The following is an 18,260-nucleotide window of genomic DNA, read 5'->3' as shown; positions in this document are numbered from 1 at the left end:
TGTACCCTAAAATGCCCTATATAGGAGATACACCTACAGGAACAACAAGAAAAAGACGACAGTTTATTGTCACCACTGGGAGCACAGGCCCCCCAGTCTGCTAAATCATCAGAATATTTAATTTATAGTCAAATGTCAAGTCACCTTCGAGCCTGTGTCCCTATCCCCAGCCGGGGTTCTATCCCCAGGCCCAACATATTTCTTGAGTGTCAGAGTTGTGGGTAATTGCATCAAAGCTACAGTATCCCACCTTAGGAGGCTGCAAAGATGGGACGGAGAGGGGGAGTGGCAAGTAGAAGAAAGCCATAGGCGAAGTCCAACCAATAGTCATTAGAGGGCAAGAATGGCCCAGGAGGTCAATAATCACAGGGGAAAGGGAATGCTGAGGACAAAATCTGGAGGAGAATGAAGGGTGGGAGAGGCCTGGGCCAGGAGGCAATCTTGGTCTGGAAGAGGTCAGCCTGAGTCAGGATATCTGGAGGCTGTGAAGCAAAGGACAGTGGATCAGGGGACTCAGACATCGTAGAAGAGTCGGACAAGCTGGTACCGAATGGAGAAGGTGACAGCACTGCCCACGACCTGCAAGGAGAAATGAACTACAGTAAGAACCACAGAGAAAGGGAGACAAGGAGATGTAAGTCACATCACCAACAGCATTGCACCTGTAGCAGCAGCAGGAACAGGGTGAGGTTTCTCTCATGCATGGGCCCAAAGATTTTAAGTAGCAAGTTGATGAGGGTCATGTTGTTACACTCCGTGAAGGCACCATCCTCATTCTCACTCTGGCGCACTGTCACTAGCCGGAGGCCTTCTGCTACCTGGAGGGGTCAAAAGTGGGGAGAACTTCAGCTAATACCTAGGCTTCAGGAATGGGGATCTGCTCAATGCTTCCAAACTCCCCTTGGGTGTGATGTAGGCCTAGGTTCCCCATTCCCTGAATTCCGAATGGCAGCCTAGAGCCTTACCTCCTTGTTACCCTGTTACCTTTAGAATAAAGGTGCCCAAGAAAGAGAGGCTCTTGGTCTTGAACTTGGAATAGCTCATCTCCAGTTTGCCTGTCTTGGTATTGAGTCTGCAGGGGAAGACAGCTTCATGTGACTGGGCCACTACTCAAAGAACTCTCCTCCCTGTGCTTAATTAATAGGAAGAGCACTGAATGTGGAGTCAAACACCCTGAGATCTATTTCTGGCTCTGCTGCTTGCTTCTGTGTGATCAGAGCTGCTGTGAACATTAAATGAGATCATGGAACTAAATGTGCTCTGTAATGTATAAAGGGCTAACTGCATGGCAAGAGTTAGCCCTTCTTTGGGCCCATTCCCTTTGCACAGCAAACGTCTAAGGCATCCCAAGGGAAAAAGCTATGATGTCCCTTTCAAGCCCCAAAGCGGCTACCTGGGCATACGGTGGCGAGGGCAGGGGATGATATGCAGGAGCTGAGGCAGTGAGTAGACGAAGTTGAACACCTGGGGCATGAAGAAGAGTAGCATGGTCTTGCTGAAGTGTCCCAAGATGCCCACCACGGCAAAGGTCATGCCAGCAAAGTAACAGAAGGTATCTCCCACAAACACCCGTGATGGGTACCTGTGTAGGGGAGAGGATCTGAGCCAGTGGCAAGAGGCATTAGCAATCCTTTCTCTCACATCACACACCCTGCGCACTGGGCTAGCCCTGACCCTAGTTCTGGCTCAGAGGACATTCCAGCTCTCCCAGCAACTCTCCAGAAAACAAGGTCCCGAATCCATCTATTCCTGGGGGCTCCACAGCACCTGCCCCCAGCTACAATTGGGTAGAGAATATTTAAGATTTAAGAATATTACCAAAAAGACCCAGAAAACACTCAATACAGAGATGCACAGGTTAAGCCTCTCCGTCAGGAGATGGGTCACAATGAGGAGGACTGTACTGGCCACAAATTCAAATAGCTGTCCCACTATCCACAGGCCTACTTACCAGTTATGGTAGAGCAATCCCAAGGTGGTGAAAAAAAAGGGTATCATGAAGTAGAGGGAAAAGACATGATCATCCCGACAATCACCTTTGGAAGCAGGGGAAAAAGAAAGAAGAAAACGTTGACAGCCACGTCCCCTGCACACCTGGGTCCTATTTTTGTCTGTCCCTGAGTTCTGTCCCAAGCTGTATCATCCACCTCTCTAAGTCCCAAGAACTCACTATCCCTTTTATGTCACCCAAGCAGTTCCCAACATTTCACCTCTTTCATGAACCCTTCCTAAACTAGTTACTGTCTTACATTTGGTTTAGACCATTCAGACCTAGGTCTGAATACCAGCTTTACTTCCTAGCTGTGTGACCTTGATCATGACACATTTAACTTCTCTGAGCCTCAGTTTCGTATCTGTGAAAAAAGGCTGATGGAAACACCTGCCACATAGAGCTGTTACAGAGTTTAAAGTGAGATCACATTTTAAAAGTGCTTAGCTTTAATAAGTACTTATGGATGTCCATCAGCCAAAAACCACCAGAAACACGCCTGTAGTCAAAGCTGGGTTTACTGACTTGAAACAAGAGAAACTTTGGAACCCACACACCATGGGGAACCATGGGATGCCTCAGTAAGGAGGTGTTAGGAGGACTTTTTATAGAATTTGTTTTAAATAATTCTGGGGAGGATGCAAGGAGGCAGAGTTTTGCCCCGCACTGGGTGCTGTCAGCAGAGATAATGCTATGATTAAGCATCTTAATAATTTTTATCCAAGAAGTGAGAGGAACTGAGTTGTTATCGGAAGGAAGCAGCAACCACTCATGTTAGCTAGAAGGGGATCTTGGTCATTTTTGTGAGATGCACCGCGTTCCTGTGGTTTTGTCTATGCTCAGACATGGTTACAGAGGGATCTAGTTTTGGTCTTACTCTATCACGGTCACAGAGTGACCCTGTCTGATTTTGAGGTTTTGTGAAGTTGTTTATGCTCAGTAGGAGAAGACCATGGCCTACCTATTAGTGCCAATGCCATTATAAATGACAGGGCTGCTATTTTCCTTTCTCACATTTAACAAATTTTAGTTTCTTTCTCACGTTTAACAAATTCCCCAAAGCCAGATAGCAGGCAACTTCCTTAACACTCAGACTTCTCTCCTCTCCCTAGTCCAATCCCACCTACCTTCCAGCTCCACCAGGTTGAAGACGATGATGGAAGCAGAAATGACTAGCGACTGGCCAGCCTCTAGGCCATTAATTCCTGCTAGGATATTGATGGCATTAGTACAGAACACTGCCAGCAGCCCCATGTAGACATAGTACAGGATCCCTGGGGGGAGAAAACAGTAAGAGAAGTAATGCCACCTGTAGAATAAGAATTTAAGGATATTCTTCTGAGAAAAGTGGTGAGGATAGAGGATGGGATGAAAGGCCAACAAAAGGATCTAAGAAAACACAGGGACAAAACAGGGAGGAGAATGTGGAGCACCAGGAAGGATGCTCTGCTGGATATCTCACAGGGTAAGGGTGCCCTGAAGTAAGGGGCCATAGGGGCAGAAGTGGCAGTGCTACTCACCCAGGTCCAGATGCAGGCCAAGAAGTGGGCGTAAGGGCTTGGGTACCACAATGGTCGTGTTGCCAAAGTTGGTGAAATAGACCATGAGGAGAGGTAGTGAGGCAGCTGTGGGCAGCAGCAGCTTATGGCGCCAGCGCAGATTCAGTACATCATCCGCGAAGCCCAGGAAAATCATGCAGCAGATGGCAAGGAGTGCACCTATCAGGGCCACAAACTGGGGAGGGCTCGGGCAGGTCATGGCTCCAGCCAACTCCCACTTCACAGTTCCTTTTCTTTCGTTCTCAGTCCCTCCCCTCCCCGCCACACCCAAATAACCCCAACTCTCTACAGTACCTCCCAGTCCCAGCCACAGGCAGCAGCCCTCACGAACCCACTTACTTCATGGTGGGGGAAGGCTTTACACTGCTCCTCCACAAAGCAGTTCAGGAAAGGGAAAGGGATGAAGCAGAAGAGGATGATAAGGAAAACAGCACCGCTGATCACTCCCTGGGACTCTGGGCTGTGGCCCAGCAGCAAGCCGGGGGGGAGGGGGAAGAGGAAAGGGGGCGTGGTCACTCACTAGTGCAAGCATCACCATAACCTGACTTGGGGGCGGGGAAGGGCACCACTACTGGGGTCCCAGATACACCCAAGGGTCCCATCTTCCCGCCTCCACCCCTTCCCCAATGCTAACCAGATCTGCCCTCCACCTCCCAGAGTCCCGGGCTGGCTGTTGGGTTAGCACTACGTCTCCGCTCGCAGTCCAGCACTCCAGTCCCCGCCCCTGCCTGCCCACCCCTTCCCCACTGCCCCGGACCAGCGCGCGGCCCCTCACATTTGCTGCCGGCTGGATTTGTTGAGGTCCTGGCCGCAGAGCCGTGCGGCGATGAAGTGGCCACGGAAGGCAGGGATGAGGGTGAGTGTGGCTACAAGTCCCAGCAGCGAGCCGATCAAATTCACCAACAGCGGCATCGGCAACTCCGGGAAGGCCCACATGGTGACCGGCCAGGGGGCCTGGTCGGCCCCCTCCTTAACTAACGGGCAAGCTGGGCAGAAGCCCTGTGGCCCCAGCAGTAAGGAGTGGCCGCTCCCCACAGGCTGGATCTTCCCACACCACCCTGAGCGAAACCCAACGACTCTGACCTGAGCCGCCCTCAGGACTCCCGCGAGCCTCTATAAAGCAACCTTGGCTTTGCCCCACTGCATCTGCCTACCCACTGTTTCCACCCGGATCCAGTTCGCAGAGCAACTGTCGTTGTGGAAGGCGGCGGCCATTTTTAATATGGGCATAAGAGCAGGGACAGAAGTGTGATTTTAAACTACACCCTTTGTTCGAGAGTTGAATCACCAAGAGGGGATTGGAAAAGCAATTAAAGAAGGACAAACAAAGGCGGATACTTTCCTAACATCATATTAAAGATGTACAGCCCAAAGCGGAAAAACTCCTTGCCCGGTTCCAAGATGAGCGCCTCCTTGTACCACGTGTCTGACGCCGCTTACTCTTCGTTCCACGTCAGGTTTAGCTCCGTCGGCCTTCGCTGGTCGCGTTTAAAGGGCCAGTGCCCCGCGTTTACTCTGGGACGCCTCTGGAGACTGGAAGATGGCTACTGGAAGCAAGGGGGAGGGCAGGCGGGATGAGGATGTGGAGCAGCACCTGCTCAGTGTAGAAAACCTGTCGCCAACATAGTCAGCGTTGGGAAGGAAGCCAAGGTAAACACAACTCAGTTCCCCTAAACACAGCTACAATTTGGAAGATGATGTAAAATGTAAAGAGCGGACACTTGCAAAGCCCCTCCCACTTCATGTTTTTCCGTGTCATTGAGCCAGGTACTTTTCCTTCATCATCCCACCCGCCTTCTGCCCCCGCAGTAGCAGTTAGTTGCCGGGCAACACTGAGGGGTACTTCAGCACTGAAGGGGCTGGGAGTACCCTCATGCTCTCAGGTCTTGGATTTAACCCCGTTCTAGACTTTCCTTGGTCCTGGATCATTGCACTGTGCCAGGCTCCCAGTCGGAGGAGGTGAGGCTGAGGCTTTGGAAAGAGCTAAGTAGGAGAACCAGACCCACAAGTGGCTGGCTTCCAGTAAGTCTGAGGAATTCCCAGGCAGGTTCTTCTCCAGGTTGGGTGCCTTTTGCTTGGCATCTGTTTCCTTACAAATAACAGTTCACCAGCATCTCATTCTCTTTCACAGACACACAAGCTCTTAGGTGGCAAATGATTTCTAGTCCTCAGAGAAGAACTCATCACCAGGAAGTGCGGGAGACGACTGAAGTATGCTGACATTTTGTTCACTCTTGAATAAGGAGTCAGGGTCAGGTTGACTCCTTTTAGGCCAAAGATAGGCCCTCCTGTCTCTCAAAACCAGATGTGAAATGTCCTTTCTACTCGAAGGTGGTTCTAATTAACAACTCAAACCATGTATATAAAGTAATCTCAGTAATTACTTGATAGTAGTATTCCTCCAAATTTTCAGTACTTATTATCCCACTGGTATTGTTTTTCTGTGTGTGTGTGTGTGTGTGTGTGTGTGTATGTGTGTACCTGCACACAGGTGCATGAGTGTGCATCTGTGCCTCTTAGACTGGAAATTCCCTAGAGGCAAAGTGTTTTCTATTCCACGGTGTGTTCCTATGGGGCTAAGGACACACAGATATCTGTATACAAGGCATCATCACACATAATGAGCCTGGATCTGAAAGAGGTACAGAGGGCAATAGGAGCACATGGAGAGAGCAATTAGCTGTGACCAGGGGAAGTGAGAGGACCTTGAGGAAGAGTAGTGTCTCTAAGGATTTCAGTAGGTGGCAAGAGTGGAAGGGCCTTCCAAACAGGGAAGGTGAGACGCCAGGAGCAGGTGGAAAGGAGGAGCTTGTCGGAGCCCCAGAGGAGGCAGCATTCAGTTATCTTGTTGCTCAGGAGCAGGCTGAGACTCCCTGGAGGTCTGAGGGACAGTCTGTAACTGCTTCCTGTTTTATTAGGAGGCCAATCCTAATAACTCTTCCTTCCCAGCTTGGCATTGGGCACCTTTGTCTCTTTCTTCTCCAGAGATTGTTAGCCCTCCCCCACGCACCCCCCTGGAAGAGGGTAGGGGATACTTGTTCAAAAACAAGACACTGGGGATTCATCATCCATGCATACATGTTACCATCAGAACATGGTTACTTGGATACTTGTCATATAATCTGAATATTTTTGTTCCCATGATGGTAAATGCCCAGTTGATTATCAGACTCACCAGGAGAAACAAACACACACATGACTTGGCCACACTTGAAATTTTGTGCCTGTCCTGGTACAAGTTCAAAGCATTTGCCTAAATGCTGAAGCTGGTCCTAGGACCCATGGATCAGGCGAGTTTCAGCTGGTTTCTTGGGCTGAGTAGACAAGGTCTGAGATGCGCATCTCCTACTGGGGAGCTCTGAGTGCCTCCTAGTAAGCAAAGCTAATGCACTATTAAGGCTGATTGCCTGACAAAGAATGTCCCAGAAATGTTTCACAGTGCTGAAAAAGTCCATATGAGACAGCTTCGGAGAGTCTGGATCTGTGACACTTGCAGGACCATATCTGTGGCTTTTTACAAGCAGCTGAGTTACTCTTTTACCATTTCTTCCCACCTCTCTCCTGTCAGTTTATCAAAAACTGTTAGCTGATAGCAAGCCCCAAGATCTCCCATTCCACTTGGATGACATGAATGGGTTTTCAAAAGATGGAAACAATATAGGAATTCTCAGTGTCTACATGTATATTGGAATATTTTCTGTTAGACTTCTTAAAATTACAAGGAATTTGCTAACCCCTACTATGTGCATGGGAAACTTTTAAGTACTGTGGGGACACAAAGTGATATAAATGCAGTTGTTTTCCCCAGGGGGTCTACTTCATCATATTAAAGCACCTTGAGTCAATATGAGGGAAGAGAGATGAGTAAGACAGGGTCTCCACTCTTAAGCAGCTTTCTGGTGAGTGGGAAAAACAGACATATAAACAACCAGCTAGGCTGTAAGGCAGAATGAAATAAGTACAAGAGGTCTAGTAACAAGTGGATGGAAGATTGGGAGGACTAAGTAGAGAGACTAATATAAGTAGAGAGACTAATATAAGTAGAGAGACTAATATAAGACTGAATTGTGAAGCAGCATCTGGCAGCACAGGACCAATTGCTCAGTGGAGGAGTTGAAGTAAACCCAGCATCTCAGAGGCCTGAGATGAACTCTGAAGAACCCTGAAAAGCGTTCTTGGGGGAAGAGGGTCTTCATAGTGAAACTACCTGGACGACTTTCCACATAACCTGCTCCCCTAGCCCTAGCTGCTCTGCCCACTGACAGCTTCCTTCTGTGTCCCTGAGTTCTCTCCTCCCTTCATTTCTTCTCCCCTCAAGATTAAAAATCCACACTCTAGGAATCTTCTATGGTTTTGGAGGTCCAGTGATAATGCATGGGCAGGGTCACAGCAAGGTTACCCCATCACCCTACCCCATTCCTTAGAGTGAAATCTGGGGATGCACCAAGCTTTCCTACCACCTCCTGTGGCTCAGGCACCCTGTCACTGACCTGCCAGGCTCTGCTTAGCTCTGCAACCCCGCACTTTAGAAGACATTGTTTACTCCCATCTGCTCACTGCTCAGACTAACGACTGGATTTGGGAGAGAGATACTTAACGCCTCTCTGTTTACCTCTCTAAGGAAGGCCTGCCATATGTATGTGGAGAAAAAGGGCCTCTTAAGGAATGGGGATTCCTTTGAATCCTTTTGTAGGATTTTCCTTCCCCTGCCTCCAGAAAGCAGTGACAAGCCTCTCTCCTATAGGGATGGAATCCATTCCCTTAAATCTAGGAAAAGGGATGGATCCTGAGGCCAGAGTGTACCTATAACATAATTTTTGGGGTGCTTGCTGGGATATCACATATTTGGATGGCAGGGTCTTCTGGTTGAATCTACTGATGGTCCAGTGCTGCATTGCCAGCTCCCCCCTCGTTGCCACCCCCTCTACACGTGCTCCATAGGCAGGAGCTGTTACTATGGAAATAAATTATTTTTAAAAACAGAAGCAGCCCCAGGCTTTGGAAATATCTCCAGAATAAACCCACACGAGCAAGGAGGTTAATAGAGTGTCCCTTGGTCCTGGCTCCAGAGGGAAGAGGATGGGGGTGGAGGAGGGGGTTCAGTGTTCCATGTTCTATTCTCAACCTCTACCAGGTTCAGGTTCTGGTTCCTCTCGCGTTGGTATCGGCTGGACCTCTGCCAGTCACTTCTATCTAGGAGGGATGCTCTGCAGCTACATACCTAGGGCCTAGCTTCCGCCAGGACATAGGAACCAAGAAGCTGCTGAGCCTGGGAGTGCTGGGATAAGGGGTCGATGCTATCCACAGGGGTCACCTCCTTTTTAACCCCACAGGCGTCCAAACTATGGAAAGCTAAGGAACGTAGGGGAGAGCAAAGGCGTCATCTCGGGTGAGTGAAATTACTCTTGCTTACTCTCGCCTTGAGCTAGGGGAGCAGGAGTACCCCCGATTCCAGGATGGGGCGGGGTAGTTAAAGTTCCCGCCTATTTCCAACCCTAGAACCTCCTCCGCTCTCCGCTCCTCCTCCCACCCTCTTCTAGCGCTGGAACGCCGGGCTCGCTAAGCCCCGCCCGCCGCGGGTGCGGCTCCTTTAAGGCCGGATGGGGGCGGGGGGGCCGGCCGTGTTGTCAGTGTCAGCTCTGCGCACGCAGCCCTCCCGGAGCCGGTGCCTGCCTGCGAGCCCCAGAGTCCCCGCAGACGAGTCCCCGCCCGGGTCCGGTGGGGCCCCCGCCGTGGGAGGAGTCGGGCGCTGTCCGGCGACTGACCCGGGTTGGACTGCCGGACCAACCGAGGAGGGCCCCGGACTCCGGAGAGAGGGACCCCGGCGTCGCGATCCCCCAGGAACCTCCTCTCCTCGATCTGTGGCACCCACTAGTCCCGGGCACCCAGCCCCGGAGAGCCCCCGATCCCGCGCGCCCAGCCCCGGGGGAGCCCGCCCCCGCCCCGCGGCCCGCCCGGGCCATGCTCCCCCGGGGCAGCGGCTGAGCCCGAGCCGGAACCGGGACCTGAGCCCGCGAGGAGCATGGATCCAGACTGGGGGCAGCGGGACGTGGGCTGGGCGGCCCTGCTGGTCCTCTTCGCCGCCTCGCTGCTTACGGTGTTGGGCTGGCTGCTGCAGTATGCCCGGGGCTTGTGGTTGGCGCGGGCCCGCGGGGGCCGGGGCCCGGGACCCGCCTTAGCTGCCGAGCCCGCCGGCTCCCAGCGGGAGCTGGGCGCTTGGCGCTCGCTGCTGAGGCTGCGGGCGACTCGGGCCGGCGCCCCTGAGGAGCCAGGCGTCAGGGGCCTCCTGGCGTCGCTCTTCGCCTTCAAGTCTTTCCGGGAGAACTGGCAGCGGGCTTGGGTGCGAGCGTTGAACGAGCAGGCCTGCAGGGATGGGGTGAGTTGGACAGGAGGACCTAGGTGGTCCGGTCACTCAGCCTTTTCTTCTAGAGCAGGGACTGCTCAGGCCAGGAGGCACGTATGGGGGTGGGGAGCAACTGGGGAACCCTATGGCCTCTCTTCTCCTCTGGGATCAGAGAAAAGGGTGCAAGTGGGGCTGGAGGTTGTAGAAATCCGGCTGTGTCCCAAATCCTCTATTCTTGCGGTCTAGGTACTCTCTGGCTCCAGACCAGTGCACAACTTGCTGTTCTCATAGCAACGCTAATCCCTGTGCCCCAGGGCACTTCCTCCCAGCCTGGGTGCTGGTTGTGTGTGTGGCTTGGGTGGGTGGGTGGTGCTGCCGGGGGTTAGAAGGGAGACATGTGCACCTGTGGAAGGAATTTGCCTGGTCCTCATGCCATCACACCCAGTCAGCACTTCATGCCCCAGATCCCTGGTGTGATCAGGCAGGTCTCCGGGGAGCCTGAATTCCCCCCCACCCCATCCCTCAGTAATTTCACTGCTGCAGTCTAACACGTCCTTCTCCATGCTCCCTGCAGTGTCTGTGTTTAGGGAAAGGTATTCAGGTGGAAAGGAGATTGACATTCCATGCCCCGCCCAGTAGATGAGCCTAGAGCTGCCCCTTGAGGGTCAGTCACAGACTAACCCAGCCTACTTCCTCCCATTGCACCATGAGCAGCTGGCCTCCCAGGAAGTGGGGCAGGAAGCGTGGTCATAAGACTGAGGTGGGGTGGGAGGTGGAGACCTCCCTCTCTTGGGGTCCACACTCATCTTGGCCCTCGCAGTCTATTAGCCCCTGGCTCAGAGGGTTCTCCATTTCCAGCCACCACTAGTCTGAGGGTTTTACTCCACTAGCTCCCCAGATGCCTGGAAACAGAAGTGGCCACGCAAGAAATTGCTCTGCTTCCTCTGCTCAGCTGACCTGAAAGCCAGATGGCATCTGTCAGTCTATGCCGTGAACTCAACCCTCCACCCAGCTCTCCCTGTACCTTGTCCCCGGGTCAGGACTGACTCCCCAGGACAGCTGACTCAGCTGGACATTAGCCTCCCTTGCAGGGGGTGGGGAGACTGGCGTTCCCAGCATCCATCTCCCCTGGCCTGGCTTTTGAACAAGACCGCTACAGTAGCAGAGAAGTTGGCTTTCCCTGGTTTGCCAGGCAGATGAGCCCTGTGGATTTGTTTCCTCCCATCCCAAGACCCAAGGAGGAGCTGCCCGCTGTCTGTGCCCCCTCCTCAGTTCTTCCCATCCTGCTCTCTGGATGGGGCTGCAGCAGTTGGCTTCCACTGCTGTGGAAGAATTAGGAAGCTCTTACAACACCTAAGCTAAGCAGCTTTCTGCTCCCTAAAGCCATCCTGCTGTCTGCCTTGAGGAATTAGCCAAGTCTCTGGCCCTTGAGCCCTCTGAGCTTGCTTTTCTTCCCAGTTCCTCTGGTAAAGTTCCCCAAGGCCAGGCTGAGCTAGTCTTCATCTCCAAGAATATGGATAGAGTCCTACTCTTATGCCTCTACATCCTATTTGTCTGAAGGAGGCTTAGCTCTTGTCTTGAATAAGGGGCCCTGCTGCCTTCATCCTTAGCTCAGCTGTGTCTCTGCCCAGCTACGATACACAGGTGGCACCAACACCTTTATTATTTTTTTTCTATGCACACCTTTCTTCCGGGGTAGGGCGGGGATGAAGAGGAAGGTGGGGGAGATGAGGGAGGCTCCTGGCATTCCAGGAGAAGTCTAGGGTCTTCAGCTCAAGGTGATGTGGTCTCTGAGGCGGTCTAGCTTCCCAGCTCTCCCTAGCAGCTGCAGGCTCTGGAAAGGCGGGCTTCAAGGGGAACACTTGCTGTCCTAAAGCCCTGAGCCAAGGAGGGGCCAGAAGCCAGCCTGCAGCTGAGGCCTCCACAGTGCCAGGGCCTAGCCAGCAACTGAGTAGGCCAGCCCTGTGGGGGGCAGCTCCAGAGACCTGATCCTATGCCCACGTTACTCCCTCAGAGCTCCATCCAAATCGCCTTTGAGGAGGTGCCCCAACTCCCACCCAAAGCCAGCATCAGTCATGTGACCTGCACAGACCAATCAGAGCGCACCATGGTAAGGGTCTGATGGGCACTGTCTTCTTTTAGGGCTGGAGTGGGGGCTGATCCTGAGTTCCCTTTAGTCTGAGCGTTCTTAACATGAAGTCTTTGAATGCCTTAGGGTTCCCAGGATTGGCTTCAGGAGGTCTGAAAATCCCACTGAAGTTACATGCAAACTGTAGTACATGTGTGCATATTTGCATTTTCCTGGAGAGAGGGGTCTTTGGCTTTTATCATTCTTTTATGGGCTTATGACCCCCAAAAGGTGATTCCCAAGGAAAAACGAAGTGGAGAGGGGTCTGCTGACCCGTTGTCGGGCAGGACAGGGCAGGGCCAAGTTGAGCACTCTTCCTCCGTGCGTGACCCTCCTTGCCTCCGTGCCTCGCCTGTCTCAGGTGCTGCATTGCCAGCTCTCTGCTGAGGAGGTGATGTTTCCAGTCTCTGTGACCCAGCAGTCCCCCGCTGCCGTCTCCATGGAGACCTACCACGTCACTCTGACACTGCCACCAACACAGGTGGAGGAGGATGTGGGAAACTGAGTTGGGGAGGGGGCGGGCGGTTCAGTTGCCTCAGCCTTTTCAGTTTGGTTCCTCTCTAAGACAGAATTTGGGAAGGGAGGGTCCTGGGGGCGTGGGGCTAGGAGTAGTTGGAGGAGTGGGGCAAGTCAACCCAGTCCCTTTGTCCCCTGTCCCCAGCTGGAAGTCAACCTGGAGGAAATCCCTGGCGAGGGCCTGCTTGTATCCTGGGCCTTCACGGATCGCCCAGATCTCAGGCTGACAGTGCTTCCCAAGCTGCAGAACAGGGAGGTAAGGGGGCAGGGCTGGGAGAGAAGCGGCAGAACGGGGAGGGGGAGGCGGAGCTGGGGGGCCTCACCTCCTTGTTCTCCGCCCTGCAGAGAGGTGAGGAGCAAGTAGAGCTCTCCACTATCGAGGAGCTGATCGAGGATTCCATAGTCAGCACCCAGCCAGCTATGATGGTCAACCTCAGGGCTTGCTCTGCCCCTGGGGGCCTGGTGAGTAGGTGCTCAAAGCAGATACTTTGCGTGCATACTGTCCCCAGGGTACTGTGTCGGGATTCTTGCTCTTTTTACCTCCTTCTGCTCTTAGGTACCCAGTGAGAAGCCACCTATGGTGCCCCAAGCCCAGCCAGCCATCCCCAGACCTACCCGGTTATTCCTAAGGCAGCTTCGAGCATCTCACCTGGGACGTGAGCTGGAAGGTGAGAGCCAGAATCTTCTGGGGGACTGCCGAGGCTATGGTTGCAGGTGCCCCTGGCGCCCCTGCCAAGGGCGTGGCCTCTCAGCTTGGAACTGAGCATTTTCAAATTTCCGGTCCCCCACAGGCACTGGGGAAGTGTGCTGTGTAGCTGAGCTCGACAACCCTATGCAACAGAAGTGGACCAAGCCCATGAGGGCTGGGCCCGAGGTGGAGTGGAGCGAGGACCTGGCACTGTAAGGAGTGACTCCCCAGCCCCCACCCTTACTCCCACAGCTGGACTGGGGATCAGAGCCTTCCAGCAGAGCCCTGGCATGAATCAGCTCTGTTTTCAGTAAACCTTGGTGTGAGCCTCTACTGTCTGCCAGGGCCTGGCCTAGTCCAGATATAACCAAGATACACCCCCGCCCTGAGTTGATCACAGGCTAGAAGCAGAGACAGGTGTACGTAAAGAAGATGGTATAAGTGCTCCAGTCCAGGTTTACACAAAGTGCCGTGGAAGTGCTTAGATGGGGGAGCTTAATTCCCATAGGTTAAGGATCAGAGTAGGCTTCATGGAGGAGGTGGCATTTAAATCACACCTTCGAGCAAGAGTAGGATTTTAACAGAGTGTTAGAGAGAAGTGTTCATGGCAGAGGGAACAGCTTGAGTAAAGGAAAAAGAGAGTGATTTACCATGGAGGGAGACTGCGAAGGCAGGATGGGGCAGGAGCATGGAGGATTTGAACGCCCGGCTGAGTAGTATGGTCCCTGCTCAGCCCCATCCCATTCTCTTGGGAAGAGACCATATTTGGAGGATGATTGCAGCACTTGTTCTATCTTATTTACCTCCATCTCTGTCTGCCTCTGGCCTGTGATCGACTCAAGGGTGGATTCAGTTTGCTAATCTCCCCCCTCCCTGCCCCACCTCTTCTTGGCCACAGGGATCTGGGGCCTCAGAGCCGGGAGCTGATCCTCAAAGTGCTGAGGAGCAGCAGCTGTGGAGACAGTGAGTATGGGGCAGGAAGGAGCACCTCTGGGTGGGTGCTGAGCGGGGCCTGGTCATGGCCCCAGCTCACAGTGCCACCCCTTTCCCCAGCTGAATTCCTGGGCCAGGCCACAATGTCTGTGGCCTCCCCTTCCAGACCACTGTCCCGAAGACAGGTGTGCCCACTCACCCCTGGGCCAGGTAAAGCCCTGGGGCAGGCAGCCACCATGGCAGTAGAGGTGAGAAGCTGGCCCCTGGGGGGAGGTGGGAGGACACGGGGGGAAGACCAGTCTCTGAGGCCCTGCCTCTTTCCACTTCCACCCCTTGGCAGCTTCAGTATGAGGAGGGCTCCCCCCGGAACCTGGGCACTCCCACCCCCTCCACTCCACGCCCCAGCATCACACCTACCAAGAAGATTGAGCTTGACCGGACCATCATGCCTGATGGCACCATTGTCACCACAGTCACCACCGTCCAGTCCCGGCCCCGGGTAGATGGCAAATTAGGTAAAGAGGAGGAGCCTGGGAGCCCAGCTCTAGCCAGGGGCCCCAGACTGCAGATCCGTGGCTGGACAGGGAAAGGGCAAGGAAAGCCCTAATTCCGACTCTCCCTGTTTTCCGACCACATCTTCCTCATTGTCTTTGACTCTCTCAAACTTTCCCTTGCATCCCTCCGTTTCCCTAACTAGTCCTCTCCCTCTTCAATCCTGGATCTACCAGCCCCTCCTACAGTATTCTCACACTTCCACCTCCCCAAGTTCCCTTCTGTCTTTTTTTTTCCCCCTCTGTCTTTTCACATGTGTCTCCCCTTCCCTTTTCCCAGCCCCAGCTGCCCAATTGCCCCTCCCTCGCCCCTCAACCTCCAGCACCCTGTGGGACCCTCCAACAAACCCAGTGGCCTCCCTGGCAACTCTCCCACTCCCAGGGGCCCTCCATGACATTTCTTCCATCCCTAGGGGTCCCATGGAATTCCCCCTACCTCCACTGGACCCCTTTGCCATCTCTGCACACTCAACATTTTCATGGCATCTCTCCGCGCCCTTGGTGGGCCCCATGGCACTTTCCCACGCTCCCATTGGTTCCTGTGGTGTCTTTTTGTCCCCATGGCATCTTCTTAGTCACTCCTGTGATTAATCATCCCTTAGTCATCCCTACCCTCTGAGTCAACCAAAGTCTGCATCTCAGTAAAGATGGTAGGGGGTGGGGGCCACTCTAAAGCAGCTCCCAGCTCACTGACCCTCCCCCACCCACCAGACTCCCCCTCCCGCTCCCCGTCCAAGGTGGAGGTGACTGAGAAGACAACAACTGTGCTGAGCGAGAGCGGTGGCCCCAGCAGTACCTCCCACAGCAGCAGCCGTGAGTAGGGAATCGGGAAGTGTGAGTGGTGGTTGGCACCTGGGCCCCAGAGTCAAAAACCATTTTGGGTGGGGCACAGGAGTTCAGGTCCAAGAAGGAGCTGGGGAGGAGTCAGGCTAGCTATCCCCTGTATCCATCCTCCAGCAGGGGAGAGCCACCTTTCCAACGGCTTGGACCCTGTAGCAGAGACAGCCATTCGCCAGCTGACTGAGCCCAGCGGGCGGGCAGCCAAGAAGACACCCACCAAGCGTAGCACACTCATCATCTCTGGGGTTTCCAAGGTAACGGGGCTCTGGGGAGAGGAGCTGGGCTAGGGAGAGAACCCTCATTGGTCACTCCTGCCCCTTAAAACTTGTCCCTTCTGCCAGGTGCCCATTGCCCAGGACGAGTTGGCACTATCCCTGGGCTATGCGGCATCCCTGGAAGCCTCAATGCAGGATGATGCAGGGCCCAGTGGCGGTCCCTCTTCACCTCCCTCAGACCCACCAGCCATGTCCCCAGGACCCCTAGATGCCCTCTCCAGTCCCACGAGTGTCCAGGAAGCAGATGAGACAACACGTTCGGACATTTCTGAGAGGCCCTCTGTGGATGATGTTGAGTCGGAGACAGGGTCTACTGGTGCGCTGGAAACCCGCAGCCTCAAGGATCACAAAGGTGGGGAGATATTGGCAGCCCCCCCCTCTTCTTTTATACCCAGTATCATCACCTGGGTCCCACTGGACACTAAGGGACATAGGAGCCTCGGGCCAATCTCCTCCTTCCTCCCCTAAGGGATCCCAGAGTTCCCAGCCTGTTTCAGCCAAGCTTGAGTAGAGAGGGGGCAACTTGATGTCTTGAGTCTTGGCTTGGATCTAACAGGCTTGGGTGATAAGAAGAGATGTAAAAATGTTTCCTTTTACCTCCCTTTTTTCTTTCTTCCTGGATCTAAGCGCATATCCTCCTTCCCTTATTTTCGCCCACCACCCTTTCCTTTCATTCTTAACTCTCTCCCCTATGCGTATAAGAATTCCTACCCCAGGCAACCCTAGGAGTACCCCTCTAGCAGTGACACCGTCTGTGCACAGCTGTGGTATTTCTGATTTCTCAGGTTCAAGGGCTTGCCCCCAGACGTCCACATCCCTCTGCCAGTGAGTCTATCACTCACGAGTGTATTTATAACTATTTATGATTTAAGCCTGCATCACTTCTTGGGATAATGAGAGTCCTAAGTCCGAAGCCTGCCGTGTAAACACCCTTCTCATTATATTCGTCCTGAATTCACCTCTTTGTAGTTTTCCAGACACACTGCTTCCTGCTCACATCCTGGAATTTGGTCAGCAAGTCAGCGTCAACCCACTTTGTCCCTTCGTGGCTTTTAGGAACACCCTTTGCCCCGCCTTTGTCTTTCCATAGTAAAGAGGCCCAATCATCAATCTGTCCTCACGGAGCAGCCAGCCCCGTGACATTCCACCTCAGGGGCGGTGGTCAGGAGCATCACCATGTTTTCCTCAGGAAGGATAAAGGGCATGTTTGTTCTGTTCCGCATCGACCCCTTCATGCTTGTCCTTTCTCTGCTCCCCTCCTCACCCCACCCCTTGGAACCCCTCTCTCTGCCTCAGCCTCCCCTCTCCCCTCACAGTGAGCTTCCTGCGCAGTGGCACTAAGCTCATCTTCCGCCGGAGGCCTCGTCAGAAGGAAGCCGGTCTGAGCCAATCACACGATGACCTCTCCAACGCGACGGCCACACCCAGCGTCCGAAAGAAGGCTGGCAGCTTTTCTCGCCGTCTTATCAAGCGCTTTTCCTTCAAATCCAAACCTAAGGCCAATGGCAACCCCAGCCCCCAGCTCTGAGGGCCCTGCTCACCTCCTGAGCTAGGAGAGGGCAGGCATCCTCTCAGCCCCTTCCCCACATTCCTTTCCATTCCCCTTCCTGGATTCCCGGTAGCCTGGGCCAGGGAAGCCCTCTGGGTTCCAGGAAGCCCTGTCCACCCTGGGCTCTGGGGCTAGTTGGAAGGGGACTTGCAACGGGAAGTGTGTGAGAGGTGGACACCCGTTGCCGAGGACACAGAGGAGGGAGCGGGTGGCCCGGAGAAAGAGGAGGCTCTGTCCTGGTGCGTGTGGGCGTTCCTCGGACCCGCTGGCCTGCTGTTGGCACTGGCCCCTCAGAGGAGTCCCAGGGTGCTCGGCTCCTCAGCTGATCCTTCCTCCCTTATTTATTCTCTTTTCTATTTATATGTGTGGTCCCGGACCCTCAGTGAACAGGTAATAGAGGGCATCTGTCCCAGGTGACCCTTCTTCCCTATCCCAGGAGGGTAGGCAATTCCCTTTCGGATGGGGCTCCCTCACCTCCCTCAGGTCCCCACTCCGACCAGCACCAACATCTGCCTCTGAGGACATTGACAGCTCATAGAAAGCCGGGCCGGTGCCCGGGATGGGGGGCAGGTACTCCCCACCTCCCTGCCTCCCCTTCTGCTCCTCATCCCTCCCTCCCCCTTTGTTACCGTTTTTGTACTTGATGCCTTCTCTGTGAGCAGTAGCTCTGTTGGAAGGAGGGAGCCAGGAGCCTGATGGGAAGCCTTTCCCCGAGAGATGGCTTTAGGGGCTTTATTTACAGAGTGTGTGATGATGGGGCAACAGCAGAGCTGCACCTCTGTATAGTGGGAGATGATGATGTCCATTGCTGTGTGATGGCCTGGAATTTAATTTATTAAAGTCAAATTGGAGTTTATAAACTGGACAACTGGTCATCCTTTGACAGGC

At 53.8% G+C, this 18,260-nt stretch overlaps 2 protein-coding genes across 3 annotated transcripts; one reads left to right on the top strand and one right to left on the bottom strand.

Annotated features, from left to right (window-relative positions):
- Positions 1-43: 43 nt before the first annotated feature.
- On the bottom strand, positions 44-4,708 carry DPAGT1 (dolichyl-phosphate N-acetylglucosaminephosphotransferase 1). Its single transcript, XM_029206799.1, has 9 exons — positions 4,325-4,708; positions 3,889-4,009; positions 3,511-3,724; positions 3,118-3,264; positions 1,952-2,036; positions 1,394-1,582; positions 985-1,072; positions 663-818; positions 44-579 (listed from the first exon to the last, which is right to left on the bottom strand). Exons 1-9 carry the CDS (start codon positions 4,483-4,485, stop codon positions 514-516), a joined length of 1,227 nt encoding a protein of 408 aa, XP_029062632.1. The 5' UTR covers positions 4,486-4,708; the 3' UTR covers positions 44-513.
- A 4,467-nt stretch (positions 4,709-9,175) lies between these two features.
- C2CD2L (C2CD2 like) lies at positions 9,176-18,260 on the top strand. 2 transcript variants are annotated; one of them, XM_029209159.1, is made up of 14 exons: positions 9,176-9,925; positions 11,907-12,002; positions 12,382-12,501; positions 12,682-12,792; positions 12,882-12,998; positions 13,093-13,204; positions 13,328-13,436; positions 14,123-14,187; positions 14,278-14,405; positions 14,498-14,672; positions 15,420-15,521; positions 15,666-15,802; positions 15,890-16,175; positions 17,140-18,260. In XM_029209159.1, the coding sequence occupies exons 1-14, from the start codon at positions 9,572-9,574 to the stop codon at positions 17,349-17,351; spliced, it is 2,124 nt and encodes a 707-aa protein (XP_029064992.1). In that variant the 5' UTR covers positions 9,176-9,571; the 3' UTR covers positions 17,352-18,260. The 2 variants fall into 2 exon arrangements, with proteins under 2 accessions (XP_029064992.1, XP_029064993.1); XM_029209160.1 differs by having other exon boundaries at positions 15,669-15,802; positions 17,140-18,235.

The sequence above is a fragment of the Monodon monoceros genome, unplaced genomic scaffold (genome assembly GCF_005190385.1).
Source record: "Monodon monoceros isolate NGI ecotype Baffin Bay Population unplaced genomic scaffold, NGI_Narwhal_1 Super_Scaffold_7, whole genome shotgun sequence".
Taxonomy (NCBI): domain Eukaryota; kingdom Metazoa; phylum Chordata; class Mammalia; order Artiodactyla; family Monodontidae; genus Monodon; species Monodon monoceros.
The sequence above is the reverse complement of the archived record's forward strand: the minus strand, read 5'-3'. Positions and strand labels throughout refer to the sequence as shown.

Coding starts and splice junctions, on each gene's coding strand:
- DPAGT1 (XM_029206799.1), bottom strand. CDS start 4,485: ATGTGGGCCTTCCCGGAGTTGCCGATGCCGCTGTTGGTGAATTTGATC. Junction 3,725..3,888: donor AAGCCTTCCCCCACCATGAA/GTAAGTGGGTTC, acceptor AGCCCTCCCCAG/TTTGTGGCCCTGATAGGTGC. Junction 1,583..1,951: donor GGATTGCTCTACCATAACTG/GTAAGTAGGCCT, acceptor TCCCCTACACAG/GTACCCATCACGGGTGTTTG.
- C2CD2L (XM_029209159.1), top strand. CDS start 9,572: ATGGATCCAGACTGGGGGCAGCGGGACGTGGGCTGGGCGGCCCTGCTG. Junction 13,437..14,122: donor TGGAGCGAGGACCTGGCACT/GTAAGGAGTGAC, acceptor TCTTGGCCACAG/GGATCTGGGGCCTCAGAGCC. Junction 14,673..15,419: donor CCGGGTAGATGGCAAATTAG/GTAAAGAGGAGG, acceptor CCCACCCACCAG/ACTCCCCCTCCCGCTCCCCG.